Source organism: Mytilus californianus, unplaced genomic scaffold, assembly GCF_021869535.1.
Source record: "Mytilus californianus isolate M0D057914Y unplaced genomic scaffold, xbMytCali1.0.p SCAF_7, whole genome shotgun sequence".
NCBI classification, from domain to species: Eukaryota; Metazoa; Mollusca; class Bivalvia; order Mytilida; family Mytilidae; genus Mytilus; species Mytilus californianus.
Window position 1 is genome coordinate 54,521,057 of NW_026262723.1, and position 20,304 is coordinate 54,541,360.

Consider the following 20,304-nt stretch of genomic DNA (forward strand, 5'->3'; position numbering starts at 1 on the left):
TAAAAATAGCAGGCGTGGATGAGTATTTATACATCCAAACACCATAATATATAATTAACAATTAAGAACAAAGATATAATAAACATGTGAAAGCTCTTTCACAGGCAAACAACCCATATTTGAAAAAAATAAGGGCATACACCACAAGCACGGGGACACATTCTACTGCATCCACACAGCACGAGCAACAAACCCTGCAGTAAATAGATATAAGAAGATGTGGTACTAGTGCCATTGAGACAACTCTCCATCCAAGTCAAAATTTAAGCGTTTTTCAACTGATTTATATAGTATGTTCTTATGTTGTACTGTTACACCACTGTCCCAGGAAGGTTGGCGCCTTCAAACTAGTTTAACCCCGCCACATTCTATATGTGTCTGTCCCAAGTCAGGAGCCTGTAAAAGTGATTGCCGTTTTTTTGTTTGCTGTTTCTCATACTTGTTTTTCGTTTGTTGTTTTACATAGTTTGTTCTTATGTTGTGTCGTTACACTACTGTCGCAGGTTAGGGGGAGGGTTTGGTGCCAACAAACTAGTTTTAACCCGCCACATTATGTATGTGCCTGTCCGAATTCAGGAGCCTGTAATTCAGTGGTTGTCGTTTGTTGCTGTGTATTTGTTTTTCGTACATTATTTTGTACATAAATTAGGCCGTTGATTTTTTTCGTTTGAATTGTTTTACATTTGTCATTTCGGGGCCTTTTATAGCTAGCTATGTGGTATGGGCTTTGCTTATTGTTGAAGGCCGTACGGTGACCTATAGTTGTCAATTCCTGTGTAATTTTGTCTCTTGTGGAGAGTTGTCTCATTGGCTTTCATACCACATCTTCTTATTTTTACATATGTAATCATAAAGGAAAATTATGTAGTTGCTTCAGTTATCTTGGTGCAATATTTTTTTAGATTTTTTTTTTACATATATTCATGTATTTGTTGTGTATAATATCGATATCAATGAATTAATTGCTTTACATAACATACAAATGTATTCATATGGTACATTTCCCCCTGTATCTTTTAGTTATTGCAATTACTGAGCAAAATGTAAAAAAAAAAATAAGGAAGGTTGAGATCTCACAAAATCAATTTGCGTGTCCTATGTTTGATTTCCTCAGCGTGTGTATGACATACTTGTCTTCGAAAGTGTAATGAACATAAATGTTATAATACGAAACATTAACATTCAGTTTTAACACGTAACGTTCTTAAATCATATTAGTCGCAAAAAATTACTCTGGACATGACACTACTATTTGTTTAGTGGTATTCCTCTTAAATTTGTTTCCCTCAGTGTGTAACAATCGAAAAGTTCATGAAACTTACTGAACTTTGAGTATCATTTTTACAGATATCAATAAAATATAACTGATATATAACGCAAAACGTCTCTGTTGACGACAATGCTAATAATGCACCACTTCTGGTCGACTAGTTATTGTACTCATATAAAGCAAATTTCACACAGAATGTATGCAAAGTCAAAAAGAATTTAAGCCATCTTGCACAGTTCTTTAACTTCACTTAAAATATATTGATAATGTTCTGTCAACAATAACTAAAATTGCGACGAGTGCTTTCATCTCATATCTTTGTGAACTTGAGATACAGGATACTTTTAAAAATAGAAGTCTACCTTGTATCTTGATCTTTTCCTCAATATTGACACAGACGAACGACTTCAAACTAGATTATATGACAAACATGATAATTTCAACTTTCCCATTGTCAACGTCACATTCCAACGCAATAACATTCCCTCTGCTCTAGTATATGGCGTTTACATATCTCAGTTAATACGTTATGCTCGTGCATGTTCACTCTATTCGGAATTAATTAATATGTGCTCACCCAAAATATACATAACACTTAATTGATAAAATGTAGGATTCGGAGCTGTGATACTGTTAATTTAAGAGAAGATTAAATGACCATAATGGGAAATGAATTCAAGAAGATAGGCCCTAATTTAAATTTGCTATCGTTCATCTTATATGGTAGATATGGTTAACAAAATATAAATTAAAGAAATTATCTAAAAATATTCAATGTGTTAAAGCTACAAATCACAAGGACATAAACAAAACATTGTGACTATTTAAAACCTGGAAATAAAAAAAAAACTCTTTTTGTAAATCGATATCAGAATCGATCAAACAATTTATTATCCAAATACCTTACAATTGTTTGTTATATACAATATGTGACCGTATAATGCCTTGTGTGTGACGTTGATCGTGTGTGTCCGTGAAGTTTATTTATGCCCAATTTGATACATGTCCTTTTGAGTTTTGAATACTCTCGAACGTTTTATATTTTTGACTTTTCCAAGCTTCATGTCACTGCTGGTTATGAACGTACCTAATGGAAAATATTCTAAAACACATGCAGTGTACAGAGAAACCATAAAATTTGAGTTTTTAAATATTAAAAAGTGCTATAACTACTTATGTACAAAGCAGGAAATCCACTTTTCCAGCTTACGTGAGTTTTGCTGAGTTCCTAAAATTTAATTTTAATTGGGATTTAAAAAGTTTATAGTTTAATACAATTTAAAGCTATTGCTATTAATTAATGCGTACATACTATTCTCAATGTGCCAATATATTAAATATATACTACGAGAATACGCGTTAATCATGTTAATACTAAGGTTTCGTAGAAGGAATTGTAATTCACTTATTTGGGAGAAAATTATTTTCTATAATTATGGATCAAAATACAACGAAATCAATAAATCGTCACCAGCATTATTTAGTTCCTAGTAAAAATAACAATTAAAAATCAAAATTATACTGCTTATGTGTGAATATTTTACCTTGTTCCGGACTTGTCTGTGTATGTTTTGTCGTTGATAACTGGTGACCTTGAATAGAAAGTTATGTCATGGTAACTGAATAAAGAACCTGTAGTTATATATTTTATTGCCCTTTAAAGATAATGTAATGCCTCGCGAGTTAAAATAAACGTACGAAATTTAAATCTTAAGCTGTCGTCTTATAATTAAACAAGTCGTTAACTTAATCTAACGACCTAGCTTTTACGTTTTAATAATTTAAACTAGTACAAAGGACTAAGGAAGGAAAGTCACATAAAAAACAAATATAACGCTATCATATTTGTTTTTGTACTTTGTAGACTTGTATATAGTAATAATTAGAGAAAAAAAGTAATTGTTTAATTTGTAAATTTAAAAAAATGAAATTAAGTTTAAACTAATGTTCCAAAGACTGAATATTATATTTACTTATACGGTTCTAGCCAATTCTATACACATAGTATCACATATAAGAGGTTGATATTAATCATACTTTAAAGAATATATTTTAAGACAATTTAAAGCTATCGTAAAAAATGCACGCGTGTGTAGTATTTTCAAGGAGACAATAGATTTAATCCAGATCATGAACATACGTGTTAATATAAAACTTCTGTAGAGGAATATCAATTGAAAATAAATTCTATACTTATGAAATTGAATAAAGAAAAACAAACCGTCGAACAATATTATTGAGTTCATCATAAAAATAGCAATTTTAACTTAAAAAGTGCTCATTGATAAATATGAAAAAATAGGATTTGCAAGTACCTATATCAGATGTTCTTTGTTTCTGACTTGTTGGTGTATGAGTTGTCGTCAAAACCGTTTGACCTAGAAGGGAAATAGTATATTATCATTGTAACAGAATTAATAAAAAAAAAGAGAAGTATTGTATTGTACTGAAAAGTGTAATGACTTCAGAATGATTTAACATACAGAATTTGAAAAAAACTAGTTTTATTGTGACATATTTTTTTATAAATGATCAGGCGCTATTTTCCCGTGAACGGTCTACACATCGATCAGCCTAAACAAATGATCAGTTCAGTTGTTTGTATCCACATTCGCTCTTATCATTATATATATTCTCTTGTTCTCTAAATCATTGAAATGCTTATTTCTGTGTAAAACATAAGCATTGCATTAGTTTACAACAAAAATTATAGCATTTTTTAGAGGGATACATTATACTTGATAGATAAAACAATGAACTTTTGCAAACCACACTAAAAGGTGCATGATTATTTTATTTGCATAGTTGAGCTTAACAGTCTTAATGACGAAGGGAGAATAGTTCTATGCAAATATGAGAGTGAACAAGAGCCCTGGAGAATTTTTCGAAAAGTTAAAATATCAACAAGTTTACTCACCATTTTTATTTATTTTATATACAGAAACTCTCCAAGTGCCACCACATGTTTGTGTTTCATGCCCTTTGCATTTCTTGTTGCAATCTGTTTCCATTTTTAAAGGATAGTTATCAGAACCGAGTTTTCCCCCATTGCCACAAAAACATTCGTGTTCGTACTGTAATTACAAGTACGTAAAACAATATAGTACTAGAAAAGAGGGTTAGAAAACTTTGGCATATATTTGTTTAATTACAGCTATATTGTTTAATAAGACAAAGCCTTAAGTCAAGGTGTCTATAGCAAAGGCCAAATAACGAGGGTATTATGCAATTATACCAGCTGTCATATCAGATTGAAATGAATCAAATCGATGGTGAAAGAATCCACATTGGCTATAGTCATATTGGTGCAGCGTTTTGTCATAATTGTGTTGTAATTAACTTGAGTTAAATCATTAATAAACAACGTTGTCCCCAGCAGTACATGCATGAGCTTGCGAGTATAAAGCCCCGTTCGACATGTCTTGAATCTTTACCCTAAGTTGTCTGATAACTCCAAGTCTTGCAATAGATTCGTCATGTCTACCTGAGAACCTGGTCAAGCATTTTGGTGCTTTATTGGGAGTAATAAAATCCTAATCAAAGTTCTAGTTGTTTTATCCATTTGACGCTTTTCATGTTGCGTATTGCTTGCTATTGAGCAATATGTCTTGAAAAACAAACCAACTAATAGTATATGTGTATAAATATACAATATACAAATGCAGTTCATGAACTCAATTTCCGGGAATTTGTATGTTTATATTTTAAGCATTAATCGAAATTAAAGTTAAAATACGTATTTAGGAAAAGTAGTTCTTACCTCTGTTGCAAAATAATCATAGTTTTTGGAATTGCAGTAGTTAAAGCAGATGTTGGTGGACATTATATTATTTCTTGGTGTGTATGGTCCAACTGGAAACAGTCTTGTTGCACTATCTCTAAAGCATCCCATGTATGTATACATTTTGGAGTAATGCTGAAATATTGTTGAGCGAAAATAGAATAACTCATTTACTGTTTGATTTGATATTGAACATAGGGAAACCCTCAACATACTCAAATATCTTATCAATTAAAATATCTTGTGCTTAAATAGACCTTTTCAACAACTCTCGACACCGACTATTGACACCTACAGTTTACAGGAGAAAATAGAGGGGTCGTATCAAAGATAAAAATCATTCAGGTATAACATGCATGTAACATATACGTACACATTGAACGGTATTATTTTGAAAAAGAACAGATATTAAGCAAATATAGCTGTTGTGGATTTTCTGTGTTTTTTTCCCTTTCTTTCATATAAAATTTATTATATGTAAGCATTTATTTACTAACCATTTCTTTTTTAATTCTATAAATCGAATAAAAAAAAATAATAATCGGCAATCTATTCACATCCGAATCCATTGCTTTTTCGGTAATATCATTATTAATATTTAATTGTACGAGTTTTCAATGGAAGACCGCACCGTTTGCCAATAGCCGTTAACTAGTTTTTGGAATGTTATTTTTTTTACTCTACATTTTATCATCCCCATAGTAATTAAGTTACGGAGAGGAAATTGTAACGGGAGTTTCTGTCTCTCCGTTACGCGTCCAAAACACACTTGTGGACATCGTAGAGGTTGCGTTTCTCAACAGATCTTCACTATACTCCTGTACATATTGAATATAATTGACTGTTATAAGTTGTCCCTTTGTTATTGATACATTTTTTCCGTTACCGGGCATAACATTTACTAGAAACACGTATAGTGTCTAGTCAGAAGCTAGTACTGCGTAGCCTGTCGTAGCACTTGCGTTTAAGGGTGTCAGGTTTTACTCATATAACTTTGGTTTTCTATGAGAAAATTGCCCTTTTCTCTTGTCCCCGGATTTGTTTTTGTTTCTTGATTTTCCCTTTTGTTGATCTACGCTTCGGTTTTCTACTCTTATCTAGTTTCACTATGCTTACCAATTGTCTTTTTTATTTCACCTCTGACCAAACATAGGGGGAGCTGTTAGATCCAATTATATAAGTAAAACCCCCGCCGAATGTGTTATGCGACGGTTCCAAGCCCGGAATATATTGGTCAATGATATATTCTTTTCTCGGAATAATTTTTATTTTACAATATTATGCTGCGGCATGGGATTTGATCTTTTTTTTTTGTTGGGCCGATCAGATCGCGTTGCTTGGTAATGATTACCCGACAGTATTGAAGATCACGCGGTCTGTTTTATGTCTGTTTTATGTGTTGCATTGTGTGATTTTATGCTTTATTCGTGCCGTGTCCATAACCCATGTCTGCCTTTTCCCATTATTGTCAAAGTCTGTTATGTGCTTTTGGAATTAATAACAAAATATAACCAACATATGAAATAGAGCATTCACTTTATCTAAATGTTCTGTACAACTCGTCACTAAATACAGATTTAAATTGAACATAGTACGAAGGAATCTTGAGGCCAAAAATAACGGACTTTGTATTATAGAAATGTGACGCCCATGTCAGTAGACATAAAACAATTGTCTGTTTAAATATTTACTACTTTTATTTTCCTAGTTTAAAGTAGCTTTAATCTCATTTTCTAAAAATATTGCATAGAATATTAAAGATCTCCCTTTCATTCATTCATGGGGGTCTGGATGGGATCCCTGTTCTGTATTCTCTTACTTTTTAAGCCATTTTCTATTTCTATTATTTTGCCCATTGTTCTCTATTCTTTTTTTATGCCTATTTTTCTCTATTCTTTATTTTTTTGCCCCATGATTCTGTAGTATTGGTCCATTTATATCTATTCTGTAAACCCGCTCAAGACCCTCATTCATACTGATTCAAAAATAAAATTAAAGAATTTAAATCAGTAAATGGTTTACAACAAAAAAAATTTGTTGTGGTAAATACATATAGGCAACAAAAAATCCTTTCAATTCAGTTACTGGTAACCATTATATACAACCATTAGTTCTTTGAGACGACCACTTACATCTTACCTGTCGTAGCCGTAGTCAACTGTCGGTGTAGACAATTGTTGAAAAGGTCTAATAGTGCGTTTACATATTAAAACACATTTAGTGTTATCAAGGATTGACATTTAACTTGTAAAACATTTCACGTGGAAACTATGTTCTCAGTGCCTTTACATTGCAATTAATAAGAAAAAAATTAACCAGTGGCTTTTTCTCAATTAATACAGGAAAGAAAAATTGAATCAATTGAAGTAGTTTAACTCACTTCTTTTGTGTAATCTCTCCGCTGCGTTAAATGCACGAACTTTAAATTATATGGCAAATACACTAGTTATATGGTACATGTATTACGAACTTTATTTTGAAAAATATCCGTTGCAGTTTCCTTATAAACATGTAAACATCAAACCTTTTTATCATCATAGATTTTAAACTAAGGTCACTTCCGATACTTAAAAAAAAACAAAAAAAACTTTTTTACGAGTATTAGTCTTTTAAGAAATTTTTCTTTTAATATTATCGTTTAATAATTGTTATTTTGAAATGAAAATAAAAAAAACACAAAATTATTATTTTGAATAAGAAAAAGAAAATAAGGGAGGGGGGGGGGGTTAAAATTTATATTGAGTTTTAACACAAAACCAGGTTCAACCCACCATTTTTTTCTTAAAATGTCCTGTACCAAGTCAGGAAAATGGCCATTGTTTTATTATAGTTCGTTTCTGTGTGTGTTACATTTTAATGTAACAGTTGTGTTTTTTGTTGTGTCGTTGTTCTCCTCTTATATTTGATGCGTTTCCCTCAGTTTTAGTTTGTAACCCGGATTTGTTTTTATCTCTATCGATTTATGAGTTTCGAACAGCGGTATACTACTGTTGCCTTTATTTAACTAGCACACTACAAATCACTGTACAATATTTAAGTCATAGATGAAGTTTTATACTATTTTCCTCTTAGATAATCCATATGAGCGAAGCAAACGTGACAAGAAGCGCATTAAACACTGGGGAAAAGCTGAATAACTGCGAAATATGCATCCAACAATAACAGATACATGACTGTGCAGTAAAGATGATATGAAATCACTGCTGAAAACTAACTTATTAATGATTTCAGTTGTTGCTTAATAAATAGCAGTTATCAGGTTGTCATATACAAATGAAAGCTACTACTGAATACTATAGATTCCCACAATGTATCGGCTTTCTAAATTGTACAAATAGTCTGGCAAAAATCTCAATCCAGTAACGGTTGACCGTTCATTCTTCTGCTCATTTCTCATTAAACCATTCAGGAAGTCGTTATCAGATAGTATGACAAAAACCTATATGAGTAGTGATATTAACAGCGTATAGTGTTCAAAATTCATTTGAATTCTTTTACATGGTACATTCCAATGAGGATCTTAATCCCTCTGTTGTTGTTTGGTTTCAATATACTGTTAACCACCCTTTATTATTCAATAAACTGAAACCAAAATGTACTTACATGTATGTTCGGAAAATGTCTTCTTACTCTTATGAAGCCTTAACACACACTGACACCCTTAACCCCCACCCCCCCCCCCCCCCCCGCCCCCTTCCACCCATAATCACCAAGACAAACAAATACACATTGGACAATTATTCTGATAAGTCTTTTGTTTAATTGTTTAATAGAATTTATGTTCGCTTCAAATAAAACGGATAATAAAGGACCAGATGTTGATTTGGTTTTAAACGAGTATCTGAAATATTTGTTTTGAATGTGGAATCAAGCACGACTCATGTACATGTCGGAATCAATTACATATTCATGGATTCAAGGCAACAACAAAAAAGAGACACGGAGAATATTTGACCTATAACTATAGTTGATATGGCAATTCGTTTACATTAGCTTTAAATACCAGTTTTCACAACTTTTCAGACGGAGATAATTCATGAATCAAACACTAACAGGCTTCAGAAAGTGTTATGAAACTATAAATAAATTATTAGTTCTTCATATGATTGCAGTACTTTTTTAATGAAATTAATGAAATTAAGTTAAACTGTGCTTTTAAAATGTTTAACAGATTTCACCAAAACATCATATTTTGTATCACAAAAAGATTTGTGGAAGGAATAAAGTAAATTAAAGAAATTGAAAGTGTTTTTTATATGCATACCCCGCAATATTTGCGTTAGACAAGGTAAACTATTTTCTTATTTTTTGTCTCGCCGGTGATGACTCTCGCAGAATGCATGCTATATATCATTATAGTCGAATCACTGACTACTTTGCTGGTATATTATGTATACCCTTGGGAACTAGTAGTCGACCAGCGGTATCTCCAAAGACTTTTGCTACACAACAAGAAAATGTCGCTTTATGATTATCTGTCATCATCACTTTTTTACTTACCGTCATCAGGAAGCCTCAAACCCAAATAAGCAGGCGAAATGTTTCATCGGTGTGTCTAAATGATTTTGATGATTTGTGTTGTCTACATATGCAAATTGCTTGACTTATATATTCGACAGAAAAGATCATTTACTAAATAGATACATGTACATTGAATTATTTTTTTCATCTTTTTGCGGATACTACTGATTTACAATAAGAATTACAGGAGACATACAGTGTTAAATTGGATACCTTTCGCGATCACTGTTAACAAATGACATTAACAGTTAACTCTGATAAAATTGAAATTGTATTTTTTTCGCTCAAGGACTTTATCTAAAGTTTTATGATTATATTTGACAAACTACTAATTAAAAGCAATGTACGAAAGACTAATATAAAAAAAGAGAACGAAAACACTGCGCATGAAATGTAAATACGATCTATTTGATGAAGCTGTAAATATATAATAAACACTTTTTTGTACATATATTTGAAACATTATATTTTTCTTTTATTTCAGAGTGTCTACATTGGAACGAAAATCGATTAAAACATGTGGACATGAACACTTATGGTGGACACAAACCAATTAGAATTGTAAGTCGTTAACCAAAACCCCAATTCTATTGTCGATTAATTTCTTCCGAAATGGTTTTCAAACACTGAAACATTACATAAGGGTCTTCTTTACCAATTTATTAAACACCAAATTCAGAATGAAAATTATTTAGACATTTTATTCGACACAGATGCAATTACTTTTTGTAAATTAAGAAACAAGCAATCACAAGCTAGCTATTTAAATTGGAACGTAATTTGGCAAGCACATTTCTATATATATTATGTAAAGCAATTTAGAATATTTCTTAATGTACAGCTTTTTCGAAGCTACAAGACTTTGTTTAACACTTTTGGGAACAGATCAAACGTATTTTACTCAACGAAATAGAGCTACAATTACAAATATCTGTAAAAACAAACAGGTTTTTTTAATGTACAGGTTTACTCTTTGTTTGCAATTAATTCTATATTGATTTGACATGTGTATACATCTCTATGGTGTCTATTTCACCAGATTATTTTTATTGTGGTGTATTGTAAAATGTATGATGTATACAAAATTATGTCTACCAAATTGAATGTGTTTACAATGGTTATTACAAAATAAACAATTGTTTTGCTTTGGGGTTGAAGTATATAATCAATATAGGTTCAAACAGGCCAAACGAAACACAATTTTGTAAACATTCCAAACCGCTCTACGAAATGAAATAATAATTGTCCACCTATAGCTAAACGTACAAGTGGGAGGTTTAGCTAGCTATAAACCAAGTTTAATCCATCATTTTCTACATAAGGAAATGCCTGTAAGTCAGGCATATGACAGTTGTTTTCCATTCGTTTGATGTGTTTAAACATTTGATTTTGCCATTCGTTAAGGGACTTTCAATTAAGAATTTTCCTAGGAGTTCGGTATTTTTGTTATCTTACTTTTTAGGTCAACGAAGTCTTGCTTAATAGAATATCCATTGGAATCTCTTTATACTTTAATTTACTTAAACTCAAGGGGATCGTAGAAATTGACATAGCTTCCATTTGTCAACCAAACTTAAAACATCTAAATATAGAGCAGTATAAACGCTGTTTTACATTGTTTTAGTCCATAGATATGATAGAACGGTTTCTCCTGACAAAGACATATCAGCCTCGATATGACTGCCTCTGTTTGTTGAGATGGACTCTTTATTAACCATACACCAAGCAAGAGGACGGAGAAAGATTAATCGGAGAAAAAAAAATATGGGTCTAGAGTGATTTACCTCACTGTGTACTGACTGTTAATTCATGTGCTATATATTTGTTAAATTGTAAATTCGTCTAAGCGTTTTGGTGTAGCACAATCTATGATTTACTTAAATAAATCATCCTGATTTTATCTGTATGAAGAAATGCAAGTTGAACATTGATCAATCAAATTCGAAAATTCAGAGAGGAAACGATGTACCTTTACCCTTTTAACCTCAGAAATAGGTTGAATAAATAGATTAAATTATGTATAACAATTTCAGTATTAAATTTTAAATTTAGTTATTAACTTATAGCACGTTACTATATAGAACTGTTGATGAATAAACGTGGTTATCTGATTCAAGAGAGTAAGTTAGTGATTGATATTGCACTAAGTTTGGACCCATCGATGCTTGCATTGCCTCTTCTGTTGATTTATATGTATGTTCATCCAATGATAACTGATTGTTGTGAACAGATTCCGATTGATAAATATGTTCAACTGACTTGCGGTTGTTTGATAATGATTCATAATTGTTGCAGTTGTTTTCTTCCTGTTGAATGGAAGCGGAAATGTTGTTTGGTTCACATTGAGCTGCGTTATATCTATGTCTGCTCTCATTCATCTCAGGGACAACGATATCTTTCATTTCATTGTAATTTACTGTGGTATAACTGGGTAAATCAGTTTTTTTCTGTTATATTATGATCCTTGCCTCTCTTTCTTCTGAAGCAAACGACAAGGGAGACAACTAAAGCAGCCACGAATAATAAGACCAAGACAGGCTCGATAACCACCGTGTATATTGAAAATTCAGCTACAAAATAATAATATGTACATTTATATTTTGACATTATTTATTCAGATATAAGGCTATATATAATGCATAATGATATTGTTTTGTATCGTTAGAGATAAGGACGTTTGGTTAAAGCAAACCTTTGATTACTCTTCAGTGTATAAATTGTTTAATATTCTTTTTTTTTTCTTTTTAAAGATATAGTACAATTCTCATGATTATTCAAAGCCCCTGTTACCTGATATTCCCCCAAAAAAAGGAAATTTGAGATCTTATAAACACAATTAACATTGTCTTGTCCTATGTTTGATATCTTCCGCGTATATATGTCATATTCGTCTTAGAAAGTGGAATGTTTACATGTTGTGTAAAACAGCAAACATATCAGTTTCAACAGGTAGCGTTTTGCAATCATATAAGGAACGTTCAGCATCCAACAATCAATCAATCAATCAATCAATCATAGACGTCGCAAATATTACTTTAAACATGAAACTATTATTTGTCAAAGGGTATGGCCAACTTCCCCTAGATCAGTTTCGCTCAGATTGTAAAAATGCAAAAAAAATTGTGAATCCTACTGAACTATGAATTTCAATGTTTAAGGTATCGTTTAGAGAAAAAAGATATATTGCGAAACGTTTCTATTACATGTAATAACAATGTTGAAAATGTTGATAAAATATTGTAAATTTTTATGTTTTTTTGTTACATGAAGAATCAAACAACATCCAAAACTAAAATGAAATAATTTTATATGCATAGTCTGCCAATATGTCCTGTTGCTACAATTTTTAATTGGGTTTTAAGGTTGTCTCTTGTATTTTTGTTTTTTTTTTAAACATTTGCCGAAATCGTTAAACTTTTCAGCTCAGAGTTATCTTTAGACTTTTATAATTAAGTGACAATGGTTAGCTTTTATCTTTACTTATTTGGTTTTATCAACTTTTCAACGATTGTAAAAGGTTCATTTTTTCAAAATATTTGGTATTGCGCATCACCGAGGACACATTTATGCGCATCTGGTACCGTTAATACTATTACATGCTCAGAAATACTACATAATTCTGTTAATGTTGTTACAGACTTGATACAGTCATATTTAGGAAATATTAAAGGAGTTACTCTAAATTTGTTGTTAATCGTATCAGACATACGCTTCAACTAAACATGAACTAAACATGAGATTATTGTTGCAATATGTTTCCTTTTTTCTTGGATACTGGTAAAAACTGAATTTTCTCAAATGACCACAAAGACATTCGGTTCCGAACTGTTACTACACGTTCGTAAACAATATAGACATAAGTACTTGAAAAGAAGGATTAAACTATTGCACGTATCCTACATTGTTGTTTTGAAACTCTTCACTTTGGTGTGATTGACGTTGCTCTAAATTTGTTGTTAATCTTATTAGACACACGGTTTAACTAAACATGAATTAATCTAAATTTCATTTTAGTCTAAAATACATTCCTAGTAGACATAATTAAGATGATAATGATATTTGGCGTACCTCAAGTCAACATATTTATTTACAAATCTGATATCAAATTGTGCATACTATAACCACAATGTTATTATAATGACATTAGAGTATTTTAATCTATTTCAAAATTAATAAAAACAAAAACAGTCATTCTCATCCAACATCACATTTCTACACCTACCTAACAAACAGGGAAATTCGTATGTTATGGAAATGGAATTTGCGAACAATATTCAGGTTAATGGCAAATAAATCTTCACGTGACACATATTTGATAAAATGGTCTTTCGATCAGTGGAATATATCTACTGGATTCGTATCAATTCAAATTTAATATCTAATATTATTTAGTAAAAATTAAACTAACAGGGCAAAAAAAGATATTATGTTATATAGATACAATGGATAAGAGTGGATTCTTGAAAAAGAAACCATGAGCCCGGAGAGCGAATGGTTTGTTTTTCATGAATCTACGCTTATCCATGGTATCTATAACTTAAACTATTGTGTTAATTTCTTTTCAAAATTAAAGCCTTTTCTTAATTAGAAGGTATTGTAAGTGAGTTTAAATAACCATGTTATCGTGTCCAACGATGCATTGCTAAATCTTAGATCACAATTAATTGGTTAACAAAATACAAATATAACACTTCTACCTTTAAAGATCTTTATATTACCAGGCATATGAATATTATCTGTTTATACAAAATAAGACATATTCGAAATTATTTCTAATAAAATTGAAAATGGAAATTGGGAACGTGTCAAAGAGACAACAACCCGACCAAAAAGCATATATAAAGTATATATAATAAGTATGTTATCGAAATTTATCTAGCACTCTAGGCACATCACGATTTTCTCGCATAGGAATTTGCGAACAAACCTTCGCAAAATTATGTAGTAAAACAGATGAAATCATACTATATTTATAAAACAAAAATTGACAAATAGAATGTAATCATTTTTGTTTCAAACATGTGAAATAGCCAATAATAATAATAAAAAAACGGTAAAACTCGCTATTATTACAAAACTATCCACTATAACATGCAAAATTAGAAAAAAAACAGGATAACTTAAGAATTGGAACAAAAGAGAAAATACAGGGATTCGAACCTGAACCGACAAATCCTTATCTTTAACTCATTGATTTTAACCATGCTAACCTCGCGGCTACCAACTCATACTATACGACTGCCTATTGTGTCTATATAAAGGTACAAGCCCTGTGTGTCCGATGAACCGATGTATATCAGATGTTCATTTAAATATATAAAATAGACATCTATAGTGTAACCCATTGGTAGCCGAGAGGTTTCGTCGATGTGTTGATGTCAGTCACACATAACAGATTTCAAGGAAGGGTTCGATTCCCAGTGAAGGCATATAAAAATTACAAAAATTAAAGGTAAGTTTTTAAATTAATTCCATTAGTGAACAGAAATCAGTAAATTAGCCATTCAAACTTAATGAAATTAGGCACACAAAAGAAATAATTGAATATAATTTGGTGAGTCAATTGCAGCGGCAGATTTAGGAAGCGTTGATTCTAGAAAAAGAATCCACGGTAGATGAATAGGCTGACGTCACCACAATGGTTTAATTTGAAAATATTCAACGAGTGAAAGATTAAATATTATCAGGATAAATATAACTCTTATTTTCTAGAAAATACTTATTTCTATTTAAAGATCGTAAGTCCACAAAAACAACCAATTGTCGTCAGTGTTATTTAGCTCCTCGCGAAACTAAAATAGTGCTTATTGATAACTATAAAATTATTTAAGGTTTACCTATAACAGATTGACTTTGTTTCGGACTTGTTGGTGTATGTTTTGTCGTCGATAACTGATTACCTAGGAAAAAGTATATTATGGTGATTGATTAATGAAAACGTAATGCCATATATTATTTCTTTGAAATATATTGACGTCATGACTTGAGAGTCAAAATAAATATATAAATGTAGTAAAAATAATTGACTGTGACCTATTCACAAAATAATATTTCTAAAAATTAACTCTCTAGACATTGATCTGTTCATACAAATAATCAGTCTAGTTGTTGGTATCTTCTCGTGTTTCATATACATCATTCACAGGCTTAGTTTCTTGAATATCATTAGATTGCATAAAGTGATAACATTTTCTTAGGGAAACATAATAGTCGATAGAACAATGAAGCGTTGGAAAACGCATGAATAGCTTAGCAACAGTAAGGACAATAGAAGGAAGGTTTATGACAATTATTACAGTGACCATTACAGGTGAAGACATAGCCTATACACTGTAGTAAACATAAGAACATAGGAAAAAATGTCCGTTGTTTTAATTTTCAATTTTATAATAGAGAACAATAGCTATGTTCAGGATAGCCAAAATTTTCGTATTAAATAGTTGATAATATTGATAATTTACCGAATTCTAACTTAAAAAGCATATGTAGTGTAAGTTTTGAAATTAAATTTTTAATCTATTTCTTAAAAATCTTAAAGATGAAATAGGTGTTATATTCTAAAGAAAACAACTACACAGCAGGTCTAAAACAAATGAAGGAAAAAAAAATTGCCACCACAGAAAGCAAGTTTTTTTGTGCCGAGAATGTTATTGTATCCTATTAGCATGATTATTATTAGATAATGATAATGTTATTATTTTTGTGTCTTTTTTCGGCATTACTTTTTCAGAGCGACAAACGGGACAGTGCAATACTACACACACAAAAAAGATGAAAGACAAGACAAGGCATGGCGTACAAACAATTTGCGTTATTTCAACAATACGCACATTTGTGTCTTTAACATGCTCTAATATTTTTTAATGAACAGTTTGAAAAGCAATAAATGTACTCACCATATCTATTTAACTGACGCTCTCCATGTGCCAGCACATTTTGTTGTTACATGAACTTTGCATGTTTTGTTGCAGTCTGTTTCTTTTTTTCTTGGATACTGGCCAGAACCGACTTTTCCCAAATGACCACAACAGCATTCGGTTCCGAACTGTAATTACGTTTACAAACAATATAGACATAAGTACTAGAATACAATGTATAATCTAGTGCACTTATCGTACACTTTGTAAAGCTTTTCACTTTGCCGTAGTGTTGGTAATCTGCTTGTTATATTGGCTTAAAACGAAGCCAAAGGTCAACATGCAAACATTACGAAACTATACCGGCTGTCAAATCGGACTAACCCGAATCGAGCCAATGTGAAAACATTATAGTAGTCTTGTTTTAGTTATATTGGCGCGACATGAATGATTTTAAGAGAATATGCTAGATTTGATTGATTGATTGACTGATTGTTTGGTGCTTAATGCGACTTTCAGCACTTTTGTGATATTTCGTGGTGGTCAGTTTTTAATGGTGGAGTAAGCAGGAGTGCCAGGAAAGATCCAGCGACTTTCCGTAGAAATACTGACAATCCTATTCAATTGAGATTGGAGTCGTACACACAACTTACTATAATTGATGGTGGAACATTGCCCAGAGCCGTATATGTATATGTATATCATATTGCACGGGCTATAGAGTTCATCTAACAAGCATTGTCAGACACAGCCCTTACTATTATGCTTCGTTGTCAGAGGCTTATCTGTCTTGAACCAATTCTTAATGTCTACAATATAAGCTGGCCCAAAATTATGCTGCTTTATTTTTTATAATGAGAGGCTTACTTTTTGTCCATTTGAAGCTAACAATGTTGAATATTGCTAGTTACTGAGGAATATGTTTTGAAGAAAAAAATACAACAGTACGTATATAAATATACAATATACAAATACAATTTATGGTCTCAATTTTTTTGAATTTTTAACGTTAATATCTTAAGCATACCTCAAAATTAAAGTTAAAATACGTATTTAGGAAAAAAAGTCCCTACCTCTGTTGCAAAATATTTATAGCTTTTAGAATTGTAGTGGTTAAAGCAGATGTTGGTGGACATTTCATTTTTTGTTGTTGTGTAAGGTCCAGCAGGCAATAATCTTTCAACGCGATCTTCAAAGCATCCAATGTACGTATAATCTGAAATATTATTAAGCAGACGTATGATATTGCATTAAATATTTGATTTGATTTTGAATATATAGAAACCACAAAAGTTGTCAACAACAACATATTGTGCTTAAATATGTGTCAGAGTATTGCATTTTATTTTAAAATGTATATGTTTACAAAAATAAAACTAGTGCTATTTTGGAATGGATAAAAAAAATACACAGGCCATAACTGTCCTGCTGTTCTAAAATCAAAATTAACAGGGATAAATTGAGGCATGTTACTCGAAATTTACAAAGCAAGAAACATTTGAAAACAACATTGGAATATACAAATAACCCAAACATTGAAGCTCTCCATTGCGTTATATAGAATTAATTAGAATAAAAAAGATGGTAGTCATGTGGTACAGTATTACAAAGTGTATTTCTTTGATTACCGTTGCGATTTTTTGTGCTTAGATTTTTGTCTGCTTGAGGCTTTGCTTTTATAATAAAACATGTCTTTAAAATACATTTTGTAATATGTAAATTAACATCTAGAATCGCTAAACATCTCACAGATAAATTTTGGTCTTACTGCCTAAAATTTTGAAATTAACAGTAAAAATAAATTGAATACGCGTTTTTGTAACAAATATACAAATTAAAGCAAAACATATTTCCATTTAAAAGTAGAATATACATATATATGAACTCACTATGATTAGAACCCTCCATTGAGTAGCATTGATTTAATACTAAGGATAGTAGGGTGATGTACAATACTACCTCCTTAATCTCGACATTTTCCGTTGCACTTTCCGTTATAAACGTGTTAACACCCTTTCTGTCGTCAATTGTTTTTTTTTAATAAGGCGATTTCCGATCAAGCGTCAAAACACAAACAATAACATTTTAAAGTATATATGCAGTCTAAGTATGCATTACTTATTCTTTTTACAAGCTACAATAATTTTATTTGCTAACTCAGATGATTAAGAGTTGCTATTTGGAATATGCAGAAAACACAATCAAGTCATTGTGTTTCAGTTAAAGCTGAACGTGAGATTTATTGCCTTTAGTGTGTAGATTTTACTCAATTACTTAAAAAAAACTGATTTCCCGTAATCAGCCGTGATTAGTACGCATTTGAGTATAATACGCACCCCCTTTTCATCCACCCAAAATCGTGAAAAGAATCCACCTCACTCTAAGAGCCTTTCACAGGGAACTTATAAACAATGTATTTACTCTTCGTTAGAATATATTGAAAGATAAGATTATTATATAAGTTTGGTTGTTCAATATAATCTTTTTGTAACATTTTTTGTTTTATCAATTAATCTAATTAATTAATTTTAGCAATGCAATGGTAGAGCTTTTATCATTAGTCATCTTTTTTTATATCAATGTTTGTCTAAGCTTGTCCAAGCTGATGCACTGTTCAAATATAATCAAAAGAAATATTTGGAATGTTATTGAAACAAAAGAAAATAGAGATCTAACATTTATCCTACTTGATAAGCAGTTATTAAAATTTTATAACTTTTTGATCCTATAATTTCTTTTTGTTGATCATGTTGATTTGGAGCACTACCTGAGGTTATTGTATTGAACACCTGTCAAATGTTGACATGATTATTTAGCTGCTACCCATTCACCCTTAATTATTAATTACTCAACAAGCTATCTCGTGCAGGATGCCACACCTGTATTTCGAATATTGAATAATGAAGAAAAAACGTTGTTTAAAAAAAAAATGACAAAAAAAAACCCAAAAAAAAACCGTCTTGAATTTACAATAATGAAGAAAAAACGTTATATTTTATATTTAAAAAAAGCTAAAATCCGTCTACATTTATATTATTATATATGATTCACTACTACTATTGTAAGAAGTAGACAGTAACTGTTAACTCTGACAAAGTTTAAACTGCTGTTTTCGAGTATGGATATATATCTTAGATAGTTAACTCAAATGAAAATTATAGACCATATAAGCTTGAATAGTTTTGTGTGAACTTAAGAAGATTTTGAAATGTTTAAACTGCAAAAATACAATCAACAAGGCAACCACATCAATTCAAGCCGAATAAAAAGGAGTACCATTCTGACTTAAAAAGGAGTACCATTCTGACTTAAAATGTATATAATATATATTTTTTTTATTTATAAAAACACAATTTTGTAAAACCATTTCTTTTCTTAATGACTTGACGTGGGTTACACTAATGACAGGACGATTGACCGAATGAGATATAATTGGTCATAACTTTTTTGTTATTTGGTAGATTTTTTTTTATATGGAGACCTTTAAGACTTTGAGATATATTATGAAAATCTAAAAAAAAAAAAAAAAATTAAATATTTTTGAGCAAAAAAAGTTGACCGGACTGATTTCATAGTCGCCGATGTACGCTTGGAAAATATATTGCACTGATCGACAAAAACTGTTAATTAATTAATATCTCTTTTGTTTTATCATTTTTTTCATAAAATTAATAAATCTGCGCGATTAATAAATATATTATAAAAGAATATAAACTTTATATTAAAAAAAACATGTTTTTCTACAAAAAAGTTGACCTGAGGGAAGTACGCTACGAATAATATTGACCTGATCGACAGAAAATGTTAATATCTCCTTTTTTTTTTTGCAATATATTTTCCTAAAATTGAGAAAAAATATAAACTTATCCGTAAAA

The 20,304-nt window shown here is 30.9% G+C and overlaps 1 protein-coding gene and 1 long non-coding RNA gene across 3 annotated transcripts in view; both read right to left on the reverse strand.

Moving 5' to 3' along the window:
• LOC127707515 (uncharacterized) overlaps positions 1-7,511 on the reverse strand; it is a 31,034-nt gene extending 23,523 nt beyond the window's left edge. The window contains exons 1-4 of the mRNA XM_052212095.1: positions 7,432-7,511; positions 5,031-5,186; positions 4,188-4,344; positions 3,586-3,648 (exon numbers count right to left, since the gene is read on the reverse strand). Of these exons, the coding sequence (XP_052068055.1) occupies positions 3,586-3,648; positions 4,188-4,344; positions 5,031-5,174 (364 nt within the window). The 5' untranslated portion in view covers positions 5,175-5,186; positions 7,432-7,511. The remainder of the gene's footprint in view (positions 1-3,585; positions 3,649-4,187; positions 4,345-5,030; positions 5,187-7,431) is intronic.
• A 2,510-nt stretch (positions 7,512-10,021) lies between these two features.
• On the reverse strand, positions 10,022-18,446 carry LOC127707525 (uncharacterized). Of its 2 annotated transcripts, XR_007984948.1 has the most exons (5): positions 18,319-18,446; positions 17,503-17,645; positions 16,469-16,617; positions 15,410-15,472; positions 10,022-12,142 (listed from the first exon to the last, which is right to left on the reverse strand). It is a non-coding gene; the product is annotated as an uncharacterized LOC127707525 (long non-coding RNA). The 2 variants fall into 2 exon arrangements; XR_007984947.1 differs by lacking the exon at positions 18,319-18,446 and having other exon boundaries at positions 17,503-17,765.
• Between the last annotated feature and the right edge of the window lie 1,858 nt (positions 18,447-20,304).